Source organism: Cibotium barometz, chromosome 27 (genome assembly GCF_041138505.1).
Source record: "Cibotium barometz isolate CiBa-2024 chromosome 27, ASM4113850v1, whole genome shotgun sequence".
Classification (NCBI taxonomy): Eukaryota; Viridiplantae; Streptophyta; class Polypodiopsida; order Cyatheales; family Cibotiaceae; genus Cibotium; species Cibotium barometz.
In genome coordinates, this window is record NC_141072.1 from 1,438,525 (window position 1) to 1,453,998 (window position 15,474).

Sequence of the window (15,474 nt, forward strand, 5' to 3'; positions counted from 1 at the left end):
GAGGCCAGGCAAGCATTCCTTACCAAAAGGCAGGCACTAAAAGGAGAAAAGACTTACCTCGAAGACGATCTCACACTAGCACAGGTGGCACACAGGAGGGAATGCATGCCACGCAACTTGGATGCACAGAAGGCAAGGAAATGGGCAGTGTACAGAGATGGGAGGGTGATCATCACCGAGCGATGTGCCCAATGACGGTGCGAGAAGACCTATGAGACCAAGCTAGAGATTGCGGTTTGGACGCCTTGAGGACAGATGCAGGTCTATTCGAGGAGACATTTAAGGGGGAGAGACTTGGTCTTATACACAGAGACTTATCAATGCCAGGGGAGTCGGCTTCCAGAGGTGGTTGCTCTCAGCCGCGCAGAGAGTGGAACAGGGTTATCAGGAAGGACATTGTCAGACTGGATACTCAGAGGACATGGAGTTCACCTAGTCATCCACTGGGGACAAAGATGTCCTACAGAGATCACCTCCTATGCTGCCTAACAGAGGATGGGTTCATCATCCGTCCACGCTACATGGACATACACCTATCCTTTGGGGTGAGATGTGCGATCGGCCAGATCCGCACCTCGTCCCACCAGCTGAGAGTGGAGACTGCCAGATATGGGCCTAGGGCGGCCGCACCAGAGGACAGGATATGCCAGCTCTGTCACACAGAGACCGAGACAGAGGACCATTACATATGCAGATGCCCCGTGTACTATGAGATTCGGGGGAGGTTCCACTGCCTCTTCTGAGCTGGGTTCGGACCACTTTCCAGGATCATGGACTTCCCGGATCAGAGATGTCTAGGACTTTTTCTTCTAGAACTCCGTAGACACAGGGAGTCCTTAGCGAGATCCACATCAGCTGTACTTGCTCGAGGACTAGCACAGAGAGCTCTCACTGACTTCTTCTTCCATACCAGCACTCCAAGGGCCGATCCACCCATCATACCCAAACCACAGGCTAGTGTAGGAGCTCAGCCGAGAGGTGTGACACTCGACAGAGCCACTGAGCTATGCAGAGCTCGACGCCCCAGAAGCAATTGAAGTGTTATGGTGCAAAACATGGGTTTAAGGCTATGGCTTTCGACAGTTTGTCACCGCTGGTATCTTCATAGAGGCTTCATGGGTTCGGATGAAATCGATCCCGTCAAGTGGGAAAGACTCCGTTGGACACCCACACGCTTAATAGCACAACTTTAAAACCACAAATTTGAAATGGACAACTTAATACAACTTGAAATTTAAATGAAATGAAATGGAAAGATGGACACCAGCACTGGGGCCGGAACGGGCCGACCCCCCTTCAATATATGATATATTTATTGGGAGTATTTAATGAATACAATGCTCCACGGGTTCCAAGAACCAGATAATGTCCATGTACATATGAAAATAGTACCAAACAAATAGGCTCGAACTTCGATGTAGAAGCTCGAAGCAGAACGACCACTAGTGTGGTCCAATCTCTACGGTCCTGTGCTTTCACTGGACTCCGCGGAGAGCGCCTCACTGGTGTTCCGAGACCACGCACAAACACGCGCTCTCGTACTAACGCCTGGCTCCCTCGATCTCAGCACCTTTGGACCGAGGTTCGCCAATATAGCTTGGACAACCCGGCACCGAACGGGCGTTGGCCGTAGAGGGATGAATCCCTTATCAATTTTAAACATAAAATACTTTACTGGAATCTGAAATTCACTTACTTGTAGATGGTTGATAGAAAATCAATACTCGTGGTGTTTGTGTAGAAGATGAAAACCACCCAAAAGATGTGAAGTCTTCTTGTAGCCGCCAATGGAAAAGAAGTACAACCTCGTGCAAATAGGCGATAGAAAAACTGCCTTGGGAGAAGTAAAGTCTCGCTGCAGGAACACAGCCACCCGTTGTATAGGAGAAGGTGGCTCAGCCTCAAGAGGTGTGGAAAAACAACCAGTATAAAGTTGCCTGGCTGCAGATGAACGCTCTGACTGCAAAGAGGAGATGGAGGTAGTGTAGGTGCCTGCAGTGGAAAAAGGTAACCTGCTGGAAGAGATGCGCAGGAGAGCACACAGGCACCTACAAAGGCAGCTCCGTCTGCTGGCGGCAGTCTACTGGGGGCACCACACGGCCTGCTAGTCCAGGAGGAATCGCCGGCTGCAGTACAGCCTGTAAGAACAAGAGGCGTCTGACTGCAGTTTGTATCGCCTGTAGCGCAGGGAGAAGAGCCGCCAGTTCAAGGTGGGAGAGGCAGCCGCCTGAGCGAATACAACCGGCCGCCGTTTTCGTGAAGATGGCGCCGTTTGTAAAACAACAAAAATTACAAAGAGATGATCGCCGGCATACCTTTGATGGAGGTGATGGCTTTCTTTTATTAAGGTTGGAGGAGGAGTAAAACTAGAGATTTCCCACGCATGCATGTGGGGGGACTAGTGTGGGTAGGTGACCATGCCCACCCCCACACTCACTTAAAAGTGGGGCTCCCCACCTTGGCCCCTAAGTGGGTGCCCACTTTTAAATAAATGTGAACACCTAACCTTATAAAATAAAAGGTTAGAATATAAAGCATTAAAACAACAAGTGTGACATACTTACCACCTGTTCACATGCACCAAAACTTGTCAGAATACAGAGCAGACTTCACGACTCACTGGCAGGCGTCCCCGCTCAGTAAGTAACACGTCAAGCAGGCAAACACACAAATACATGTCATGCGAAAACAGTTTCAAACATGCAAAATATGTGTGCATTGTGCAAATAGTAACATGGACATATCTCCCGTTCATGGAACAAGTACAAAATATCTGTCGGCACAAAACTGGCATGACATAAAACATAAAAACCACACAAAGGCGAGGCACTCATCTGGAAGCCAGGCAACGCTGGACGCGCCTTGACCTATGGGAAGACCTACGACAGAAACAAACCACAAACCCAACGATACAAGGCATCTCGCTTCTTACAGCAACAACAGCTCCTTCACGAGTCATCAAATTTGACGCCCCCCCCCCCCCCCCTCTTTCTGCAACGGAAATCAGCTGATTTCAAAGGTATTTACTTCAAGTTTTTTTTGGGATTTGCAATTGAGCAGCTACAATCATCAATTGAGCATGTACAGGTCCAAATTGCTCAAATTTTGAGCAAAATTGGCAACAATTAGGTGACATTGGTCACATTCCCCGTCAATTTGCAGGAAATTGGATGTCAAAATTTGGGGCTTTTGATGTAATTGTGCCATTGGGCATTCATACATGCTGTATGATATGAGCAATCTCACATTTGGGGCAAAATTGCAGGAAATTGCAGTGCAAATCAAAGGGCTTTTGTGTCAATTGGGTTGATTTGCATGCAGGCACTGGCATTTGATGCTTTGGGCAATGTGTTTCAAGCACTCAATGTGCCTGTAAATCAAGGGGCTTTTATGTATTGGATGTATATGTGGCCAGGGGGAAGCATTGTGAAGACTCTGGATGCCTTCATGTGCGTTAATGTACCATGTATGATCAGAAATTGATCTTGACTCAAGGGGCTTTTCAAGATTTTATGCTTGTTGAGCTTGGCAAAGCAGCAGTGAAGACTTTTATGCCTTGAACCCTCAGAAATCCACTTGCAGTCAAGGGGCTTGTACAGTTGCTTCAACCCTAGACCCTGAGTTGAGGAATCAGTCCTAGATGTTCACTGACTCAGTCCTAGACCCTCACCTTAAGTCAGTTGTGATGCTCAACTGACCTAAACTGACTCTGTACTCTCTCATCTAACTGATGTTGGCTGACTCAGTCCTAGACCGTTAAGACATTTAAACCTCACAAGAATCCATCACTATGGAAACTCAACTGACACAACTGACTCTAGATCACTCATTAGTCCACTAACTCATCTGACTACTACTGAATAGACCTGATACAAAAGCACTTCCCTCAAACCCAAACAAGCCAATCCAAGCCTTTCAAACCTTCAATTGACTTCATCTTATGATCAGACCTAAATTGACTCTGTACTCTCTCATCTGATGCTAACTAACTCAGTTCTGACTCAGCTAACACTCCTAGACACTTAAGACATTCAAACCTCACAAGAATCCATCATTATGGACACTCAATTGACACAACTGACACACATATGACTCTGGATCACTCATCAGACCACTAACTCATCTGACTATTACTGACTCTGCTAATTTCTATTTGCTGACAAACCTGATACAAAAACACTTCCCTCAAATCCAAACAAGTCAATCCAAGCCCTTTAAACCCTTCAGTTGACTTCATCTGATGATGCTAGAGCTAACCTAAGCTCCCTTTTGATTTGGTTTGATCCAAGAGAGAGGAGAGATAAAAATATCACAATATTTTTGAGTTTAAAACTCCACCACACATGTGAAATAGGCGCCTCCTTGAAGAGCCCCCTTCTCCTTACCAAGGTGTCAAAATTGAATCATTATATCCAAATTATCTCATTTTTTTAGTAATATTCATAGTTTTTTACTAATAAACCTTGTACTCAGTGAACTCTTCATCTTAAGTGGACATTTACTCATTTTTGGATATTTTTCTTTTATAAATTGGATTTATCTCCTCCCCACACTTGGATTGATCCTATTGGTCCATATTGGTCCATAGGAACCTTAATTGGACCATAATTTAAAAAAAATCTGAAAATCTAGACCCTTAGGCTAAGGTCCTTTATACTTATTTTCAATTAATTCCAAATGCACATTGAAAAGTTCTTTTTTCAGGGGAAACCATTTTAGACACTAGGATGCTCAATTTCTGTCCGGGACTGTTGTATGCAATGGTGGGGACTGTCAAGGTCTGATTTTCACTCATTTGGACAGCCAGGAGAGCATTTATTGCTACTGTACTTGCTGGTACAGATTTGGTATAACTTTGTACAAGTTTTGGCATGGCTGTACATTGATTTGAGTGAGGAAAAGGTTCATTTTCAGCTGCTGTACTTGCCGGCACAGATTTGGTACATCATTGGTGAGCACTTAGTACTGTTGTACAGTACTTTGGAAGGGGAATAGAGCACATCTAAGGTGCTGTCCTAAATCTGCAGCAACCAGATTTTGGTGATTTTACCACGTACAGTGGGAGTAGAGTTGCATTTGTGCTTCCGCAGTGGGAGATAAACTTTGGGAGAACAACTGTGAGCACTTTGTGTGCTTTTGGTGCAGTGTTTGCACATCTTGCAGGGAGTCAGGCATTGACTGTGTGACAGGTTGCATATTGCTATGGCAACCACAGGTGAGAGCTCTTCATTGCTTCATATCAAAAAGCTTGAAGGCTCACATAATTATGACATTTGGCAAACCCAGTGCTATAATGTGTTGCTCCAAAAGAAGCAGCACAAGCCCATCAAAGAAAGGGGTGTAATGCCCGCTTCTCTTACTGCTGAAGAATGGGAAGATATGGATGAGCTAGCAAGATCCACTATCATGTTGTCTATGTTAGACACTTTACTTTTCAGCATACATGAAGAGAAGACAGCTTGGGGAATGTGGCAAAGATTGCAGGACCTGTATGCCCAGCAAAGTGCCTCAAGCAAAGTGTATTGGTTGAAGAAACTCATAGGTCTTCAAATGAAGGAAGGGGCGTCTATTGACAGTCCATCTAAATGAGTTTAATGGTGTTGTCAGCCAGGTAATCAATCAAAAGTTGGCAATGGACGATGAGTTCAAAGCCACCTTTCTCTTATGCACTTTGCCAGAGAGTTGGAACACATTCAGGACAGCCACTAGCAATTCAAATGCTATGCTGTCATATGCAGATGTGGAGGGTGCTCTCCTTCAAGAGGAGATGAACAGGAAAAACAACTCTGTTGGAAAGTCCAATGCAATGAATGCACGTGGGAGATCCCAGCAAAGGGGTAAAAGCCAAGAACGGGGAAGGAGCAAGTCCCGCTCCAAAAAGGACTTGGAATGCCATTATTGTGGTAAGAAGGGACATATCAAAAAGCAATGCTACAAATGGAAGAATGATCAAAAGGAAAAGGGCAAAGGAAAAGACAAAGACAAAGATGAAGCCAAAGATGCAAAGCCAAAGGGCAAAAGTGGAGTCAAGATTGAAGAAGTCAATGTGTCACATGCAGGTGACAGCGAGGATGAAGTCCTATTCACGTCTTCACTTGATGCCCCTTCACTTCTTGCAGGAGATGGTCATGGTATGCACCCATGGATCATTGATTCAGGTGCCTCCTTTCATGTCACAGGTTGCAGAGACTTGTTTGTCAGGTATACTGCTGGCAATGAAGGAGTAGTTTATTTGGGTGACAACCATGCATGCAAAATTCTTGGCAGAGGTGATGTGAGGCTTGTGTTTTCAGATGGCTCACAGCTTATGCTCCATGATGTCAGGCATGTGCCTGAGATCAAGAAGAACCTGCTTTCTACTAGACAGCTTGATGATGCTGATTATGTTACCACATTTGGTCGTGGAAAGTGGAACTAGTTGTTGCCAAAGGCTCTAAGGTGGACACTCTTTACTTCATGCATGCTAATGTTTGTCATCATGCTAATGTAAATGCAACCGAGCTGCCAGAAATCTCTATGTGGCATAGCCGGTCGGGACACATGAGTGTCAAAGAAATGGAGCAATTGTCTCGTTTTGGTTACTTGCCTTCTCTAAAGTTCTCAAGTTTTCAGTTTTGTGAGCATTGTATATATGGCAGGCAACTCGAGTGCCCCCATAAGAAAGCTCTTGGACAGAAAGATGCTCAGTTAGAGCTTGTGCATACAGATGTATGTGAGATGCCTCAGCTTTCTTTTGGAGGGGCAAAATATTTTGTCTTTTATTGATGATGCCACACGCAAGGTGTGGGTTTATCCTCTTCGTTTGAAGAGTGATACATTCTCAGTGTTTGAGAAGTTTGTTGCTCATGTTGAGAATCAAACTGGCAAAACACTGAAGGCTTTGCGTTCCGACAATGGTGGAGAGTAAATGTCCAAACAGTTTCAGGATTTTTGTGATGCTAAAGGCATCAAGAGGGAGCTCTCTACTCCTTATGATCCTCCACAAAACGGGACAACAGAGAGGATGAACAGGACCATTCAGGAGAAGGTCCGTTCTATGTTGTCACATGCTGCATTACCTCATGGTTTTTGGGCTGAAGCTGTTATGACAGCCGTTCATCTTATAAACAGGTCACCTAACACGAGACTTGGTGGGAAAGTGCTAGAGGAAGTATGGACAGGGAAGCCTCCGTCATACAAGCACTTGAGAGTGTTTGGTTGCATTGCGTACGTGCACATACGCAGGGAAATACGCACCAAACTTGATCCTAAGTCTCACAAATGCATATTCCTAGGATATGGTGACAGAGGTGAAATGGGGTATAGACTTTGGGATCCCGTGAATAGAAAGATTATACGCAGCAAATGATGTCATTTTTGATGAAACATGCATGTATAAGGAGCCTGCAAGGCAACAGGAGCCTGGCACAGTCATCTTTGATGATGATGGACATCATGGACAACAACCAAGGGCTGTAAATCAGCCATTACAGCAACAACACCAGCCCTTAAATGGTGCTGAAAATGGACAGCTAGAGATGGCAGAAGATATCCGTATGGATATCCCACAGTTAGAGATACCGAGCATGATCTTTCAACCTTATGGCATGGAACAGGAGCCACCAATAGGTGATATGCAGGCTGGACAGCAACCTGCAAATGATGATCATTGGGTACGGAGGTCCACAAGACCTTCCAGACCCCCTGACAGGTTTGTTCCAGGGGTTGACTACTTGATGTTCACTAACTGTGGGGAGCCCTCATGTTATAAGGAGGCTTTACAGAGGGCAGACAAGGCTCTTTGGGAGCGTGCTATGAAGTCAGAGATGGATTCTCTGAACAAAAATGGATCATGGAAGTTGGTGCATTTGCCTACAGGCAAGAAGGTTTTGCCATGCAAGTGGGTTTACAGGCTCAAAGTTGCACCTGTGCAAAGCCAAGATACAAAGCCAGGTTAGTGGCTAGGGCTTCAAGCAAGAATATGGTGTGGACTTTGATGAGATCTTCTCTCCAATGGTCAAAATGACCACACTTAGAGCTGTATTAGCTTTGGTTGCTCATGATGATCTGGATTTGATTCAGATGGATGTGAAGACTGCTTTTCTTCACGGTGATCTCCATGAGGAGATATATATGCAACCGCCAGAGGGTTATGCAGTGAATGGAAAGGAGAAGCTTGTATGCAAGCTGAAAAAGAGTCTTTATGGGCTCAAACAGGCACCAAGGGAATGGTATCATAAATTTGATACATTCATGAAATCCCAGGATTTCAGGAGAAGTGACATAGATCACAGCTTATACACCAAGAAAGCTTTGGATGGCAATCTATTGATCCTCATCTTGTATGTTGATGATATGTTGATTGCCGGGAAATCTCGTAAAGAGATGGATGCCTTGAAGAAGAGGCTGCATCAGACCTTTGATATGAAGGATTTGGGTGATGCAAATCACATTTTGGGTATGCGGATACTTCGGGATAGAAATCAGCATGTGTTGTATTTGTCTCAGAAGGAATACATTGGCAAAGTTTTGCAGAGGTTCAATATGGATGGGGGGAAGAAGACTAGTACTCTTTTGCCTCCATATGTGAAACTCAGTGCTATGGACAGCCTGTCAGAATACGCAGCGGAGATGATGACCAAGCCTGGGAACACAAGAGCAAAAGCAAAAACGCAGGCAGAAAAACAGCACAAAAAGAGAGAGATGTAGGCGTGTAACTCTGCTCTGATATACACAAGAAGATCCCGAATATGATACAAATAAGGCATGGGGGCTGAGGACCTATATATACTCCCCTAGAGGGCAGTCGGCCAGCATCAGGAAAGCCCACGACTGAGGAATATGTCCACGACTGCTGAAAATAGCAGTCGGCCAGCTACAGATGCCTCCGCCTAGTCAGAACAAGTCGGCCAGCACTCTGACAGCCCACGACTGATGTAGATCCAGTCGGCCAGCTTCAGAGTGCTCCTGGCATCACCTGGCAGCCCTCCCAAGCCTCAGAAAAATGGGAAAAAATAGGGGAAAAATACGGAGTGTGGGGAAAAATGGGAAAACACCTCATAAGGGCGGGCACACCCACAACAAAGGCCCTGGTGTATAAAACTAGACAGGAGATGACTTCTAACACCCCCTCTCAGCTCCTGGCTGTGTAACCAACCACTGGGAGCTAGGGTGCCGCCTGAGCAAGTCCTGAGAGAGCGACTTCGTGAAGAGGTCCACCGAACTGTCCTCCGTCGAACAGAACTCCAGCAAGATGTCATCAGCAACAATCTGTTCACGAACAAAGTGCCTCTAGATGACCAAGGAATCCTCCAGTGGAAGCCCAAACCTGCCATGCAACCTCCTCCTGCTCCGTAAAACTGCTCCTGGGCCATAAGTAGATCCCCTCGTGTCCGGATCTCCTCCCCAAACCGAGTCACTCCAACCGCGGAGTCGGACTCCATCCAACAATCCCCCTCCTGTGTACAAGAGTCCATGATCCTTCGCATGCCGCAGAAACCACAGGAAACGCAATCCTGCCTCCCAAAGAGACATCTGCAACCAAGAGCTCAACTGCCTCATCAGGAAGCTCCCGTCCAATCCGGTGTCCATCAACCAGATCAATGAACCATCCAGCTTCTGAGTCACAGAGACATCACACTGCTCACAAGGATCAACACCTGTTACGGTGCACAAACAAGTCCTGGAAACCTGATGAAACCTGTCAACCACCCCCTCTGAATCCGGAACCACAAAGCCTGGAGAAACCACCTCCTTCTACAAGTAAGCACCTGTCACCTGCCTGGCTTTCCGAAAGGTCCCCGTGGAAAAAACATCCTCAACTACTGGAAGGTCTATGTCCCGAACACGACGAGACATCAGAGCATAAGTGACCTGTTCAGCTTCCTCCGACTCACGAACACAAGAACTACCAACCTCAGTATTGGAAAGTTCCTGCCAACTGCTGCCATCTACTGGCAAGCTATCCACCACCTGGTCTCGGAAAGCCCGCACCTGCAGCATATCCACACCTGAGTAGCCATTACCACACTGCCACTCATCACAATCCTGAGGACCTGGGAGAGAGAGTGCTGAAAGCCTGTAGACTCCATTCGCCACTCCACCTCCCCAAACCACTTGGCCTGTTGCTTTGTCCCGGAGAGCAACAAAATGCTCATCAAACTCCACCCGTACGCCAGTCTTGCAAACCTGATGCACTGACAACAGATGAAAACCAAGTGCCGGAACATACAACACCTGGGAGGAATGCTTCCCTCCTCTGCCATCGGGAACTATCTCCATCCTGCCCTCACTGTGAACTGGGATAGTGGACGTATCCCCAGTAAGAATATGACCAGAAAGCCTGCAGAGATCCTGTAAACCGGAACGGGAAGGAGTCATGTGCCTGGAAGCACCACTATCGAGAATCCACTCCCGAGTATCCGTTGCGGAGAGTCCTCCCATCTCCTCCCTGCCTGAAGAAAATGAAGCATCGGTGTCCATCACCTCCAGGTGCACAAAAGCCGGAGTCTTCATGATTGCTGAGGAGTCTTCACCCTTCTCGGTCTTCCGCTTGGGACACTGCCTCCAGTAGTGGCCTTTCTCGCCACAATCATTACAGGTTCTCTCTGCCTTCAGTTTCTCGCGGTCAGCGTCGGACTTCTTCTCAGAAGACTTCTCCGATGAAGCCTTCCCCTTGCCCGAGTTACGGCCTTTCGACCGTTGGCCAGTAAAGGCCTCCGAACCTCCACCCTGAGGAGGGTTCGTAAATCGTTCCTCCTGGTCCAGGACCATGGGCACAAGCTCCTCCCATGTGATGGTGCTGAGCCTGCCACTGGTAATCAACGACGAGTAAAATGCTGAGTACGAAGAGGGCAAATGTGACAGCAACGTTATGGCCATGTCCTCTGACGATATCTCCTTCCCAGCCTGAAGAACTTCCTGCTGAAGAGCCTGCAGCTTGTTAATATGCTCCCGCATCGTCGCCGACTTTGCAGGGCTCATAACCCGCATCTGTACTTCCAAAGAAATCCTCTTCATGGGTGATACCCTATTGTACAGAGAAGCCAAATGCTGCCATATACCTCTGGCCAGCGTCATGTGCTTTACATGATTGATTACCTGTGGTGTGCAGTTGAGGAAAATAAACGAACGGACCCTGGCGTTGACGCGATCCCACATCTGCGTCTCGGCCTCCCGGTCCTTTCGGGTTGACGGTAACTCCCCTTCCTCTACTTCCGGCCGTGGAATACCAACAACGACAAAATCGGCGAGGTCGTAAGACTCCAAAACGGATTCCATCATCACCTTCCATATGCCGTAGTTGCTCCCGTCCAACTGACGGTCCACCGGGAACGTGGGGAGTGTCGGGATCTTCACATGTCTCTCGGCCATCTCTAACAGATCTGCCATAGCGGGGATGTACTCTGAAAAGGGTGGGTGGGTGGGAACAAAGAAGAACTGATACCTGCAAGTGGCTGTCCAGCAAATCAGCCCGCCTTCCTCTTGCTTCTCCTCTTCCCGATCAGCCCAAAACAGTCCACCAATCAGCCACAAAAACAGCCCCCTCTTGCTCACACAAATCCCAAGACCTATCTAGAGCCTAGGCTCTGATACCATGTCAGAATACGCAGCGGAGATGATGACCAAGCCTGGGAACACAAGAGCAAAAGCAAAAACGCAGGCAGAAAAACAGCACAAAAAGAGAGAGATGTAGGCGTGTAACTCTGCTCTGATATACACAAGAAGATCCCGAATATGATACAAATAAGGCATGGGGGCTGAGGACCTATATATACTCCCCTAGAGGGCAGTCGGCCAGCATCAGGAAAGCCCACGACTGAGGAATATGTCCACGACTGCTGAAAATAGCAGTCGGCCAGCTACAGATGCCTCCGCCTAGTCAGAACAAGTCGGCCAGCACTCTGACAGCCCACGACTGATGTAGATCCAGTCGGCCAGCTTCAGAGTGCTCCTGGCATCACCTGGCAGCCCTCCCAAGCCTCAGAAAAATGGGAAAAATACGGAGTGTGGGGAAAAATGGGAAAACACCTCATAAGGGCGGGCACACCCACAACAAAGGCCCTGGTGTATAAAACTAGACAAGAGATGACTTCTAACACAGCCCACAGTCGGATAGTGACAGGGCTGATATGGCCAAGATTCCGTATGCTTCAGCTTGTGGCAGTCTCATGTATGCCATGGTTGCTACCAGGCCAGACATTGCATTTGTAGTGGGAGTGGTTTCTAGATACATGGCCAAACCTGGCAAGAAGCATTGGGAAGCAGTGAAAGGTGTCATGAGATACCTGAAGGGCACACAGGATATGTGCATTTGTTTTGGCAAACAAGATGCATTACTGCATGGTTACACGGATTCGGATTATGCCGGTCATCCAGATAACCGGAAGTCTACTACTGGTTATGTGTTTACATTCATAGGAGGTGCTGTGTCATGGATATCCAGGATGCAGAAGTGCACTGCCTTATCTACTACAGAGGCCGAGTATATTGCAGCCACAGAGGCTTGCAAGGAGGCATTATGGCTATCTCGGTTAGTGGTTGATTTGGGTTATACAGGGGATATTCCATTGTTGCATTGTGACAGTCAGAGTGCCATCCAGTTGGCAAAGAACCCTGTCTTTCATGCAAAGACGAAGCATGTGGATGTGAAGTATCACTTCATCAGAGAGGTGATAGAGAACAAGCAAATTCAGCTTGTTAAGATTCATACGGATGACAACCCGGCTGATCTGTTGACAAAGAGTTTGCCTCCAGAACGATTTGCTCATTGCAGACACTTGATGGACATTGGATGAGGCCAGTTTCAACCTTGATATGGCCTTGTATATTATCATGTACATACTGATTTTTTCTTTTCCTTCATTTAAGGGCACTTTGCCTTTAAGTGGGAGGTTGTTGGGGTAAAGGCATTATGCCCACCCTTATAGTGTGTACTAGCCCATAAGTTGTATAGTACATAGTACACTTAGTACTTTTAATGTACTAAGTGCACTATGTGTACTAGAGCAAATATACATGTGTGATAGGAGAGTCACACGCTCACACTTGGTGAGTTGACTTATCCCCACATATGTCTTTTTCATTTTTTGGGTTTTTTTATCCAGACATTGTATCAGATCCACCATGATGTAACTTTTGGTCTCATAGGTCATTATGGCCTTTTGAAGACGTTAATATAACATTTCATTTCATTTCTCTCCCTTCTTCTCTGTGTATGTCTCTTGCTATGGCTCATTCAGGTTCAGCAGAGCTGGAGCTGGGGTCTAGAGCATTGCCTGATGCTCAAGAGGGGGGGTAGCACCTCTACTCCCTTGTTACAAACGGGCTCAATTGTTATCTAGGAGTCGCTTGGTGACATCTTTGTATTCATTCGAAGGTACTAGAGGCTGACAGTACATCTGCTTATGGGACTTCTATGATATTGTGTACTATCACATGAGGGTATGGTTCACAATCGGCCGCACCTTGGACTATAACTGCATCTATGGATAACTCTAAGGAGGGCATAAGTCTTGCGAGAAGTACTAGAGTTGGTTTGGTTCATGTATATATGGATCGAACTCTATTTGTGCATGTATGCACCATAGTCACATGAAACCGCGTTTCTGGAGTGAGAAACCCCGAAACGCAAAAAATGCAAGAAACGACCTTGTACGAGTAGGAGTCTAGGTCTAGGAATCAATGGCCGGGAATACCGTGTGTGTGAACCCATATTTATATGGTAACAAGCAACACCAATAAGGGAATTGTGGACCAGCTATAGCTTGAGGACAAGGTGTGGCACCTTGGGCAGCCTTGGAGGCCCATTGGGGACCCACAGGGGCAGCCAACGCTAGGTGCCTAGATTTGGGGGACCATACATGAGAAAACGCATCATTAAATGAATATTTTGTCCTCTTTTTGCTGGTCAGCCAGACCTACAGCAGGTCGGTCTGTTTGGGATGTTGGAATGGATTCTTGCCCTCCACTTCTCATGCTGCCATGTGGCAGTCTATTATCCCACATAGTGGGTTGGGGTCAACTTAACTCCTCTATGTAGGGCAAAATGCCCTTTGGTCTCCCCCTATCCCCCACCTTTATCGGTGGTATCATGGGATGTTTGGGTGGGGGGAACCTGGCCGGTTGATGGCCGTCTTCCATGTGTTGCGCTTCCATTTCGCTTGGTGCTCCGCGCTCCATCTTCTTTCGTGGTATCAAAGCCTCATCGGCTCCTGCTTCTCCGCTTTGAGCTTTGCATCTAGGGGAGTGTTGGAATGGGTTCTTGTCCTCCGCTTCTCACGCTGCCATGTGGCAGTCTATTATCCCACATCGTGGGTTTGGGTCAACTTAACCCCTCTATATAGGGAAAAATGCTCCTTGGTCTCCCCTTATCCCCCACCTTTATTGGTGGTCTCATGGGATGTTTGGGTGGGAGGGACCTGGCCGCGTGCTGCACCTCTATTTTGCTTGGTGCTCCGCGTTCTTTCATGGGACAGCCCCATATATAGTGCTCCAAGGTCCCTAGGGTGAGGCATTGGCATTTTGCAAGTGTTGAGGCTCATACACGTGCTCTAGGCAGCCCATGGAAGCCAAAAACGCAAGGTACAGGAGCAGATCCAAGGCATCCAGTAGGATGGAGTGAAAAGCAGCCTTCAAGAGATCGTGGGCAGAGAAAACGCCAGCAAGGTGCTGTCTAACACGGGAAGAGGGAAGCCCCTTCCAAGGCTCGGGGTGCTCTCAGGTGTCATCTACACTGTTTGAATCCAGACGGAGTGTGCATGTGTTTTGGTGCTTGTGATGTAGGAAGATCCTGGGAGAACAATGCATGGTTGTTCAAAATAATCATTCAATCTTCAGATGAGATGAAGAAATCGGAGTCCCCATTTACGTGGGCAACTGAGAGACCTTAGTGAGTAGCCCTAGCATACCATGAATGGAATTCCAAGTGGCACCAACAACAGCAAGATGGAAAAAGAAAGACGTCTTGTCCAAATGCTGATGTCGTATGCTTCCTAGGCTTTCATGATAAATCACACCAGGCTAAATGCAAAAACAATGCAATTACATTACAAACGGTGAAACTATATCTTCAAGAAGAGTCATAAAATGTCATGTCTTAAGATTTGGCTTACCTTGGAAAGAAGGTGATCTGCAAGGAGGCGCATGCCATCTGTTGCGATATACTTAGTACAAGGTTGCAATTCCGAAAACTTGCCTCCCTTTTCCAATGTCCCAACAACACCATTCCACTCTTTGACAACACCTTCTGCAATCCATTGGTTCACATATTTTTGGAACCTGGGATCTGTGACTGTGAAATACTGCGCTGCATGATCAAAAACCAAGGAAGCACCATTGGCGTGAGCGATGTGGCGTGTTCCCATGCGCCCTCCTAGACCATGTTTGCCCTGTAGCAGCATAACAAAGCAGCAATGGCTTCATGATCTTGTGAAAACACATCTGTATACTTAGAGCGCTATTTTGCATGGCAGACTGCAACTAAAAGTACAAGGT

At 46.9% G+C, this 15,474-nt stretch overlaps 1 protein-coding gene across 1 annotated transcript in view; it reads right to left on the reverse strand.

Moving 5' to 3' along the window:
- Positions 1-15,474, reverse strand: part of LOC147622983 (FAD/NAD(P)-binding oxidoreductase family protein) — a 99,054-nt gene that overhangs the window by 82,680 nt on the left and 900 nt on the right. Inside the window, exon 2 of the mRNA XM_086821007.1 lies at positions 15,093-15,368. Coding sequence (XP_086677133.1) covers positions 15,093-15,368 — 276 coding nt within the window. The remainder of the gene's footprint in view (positions 1-15,092; positions 15,369-15,474) is intronic.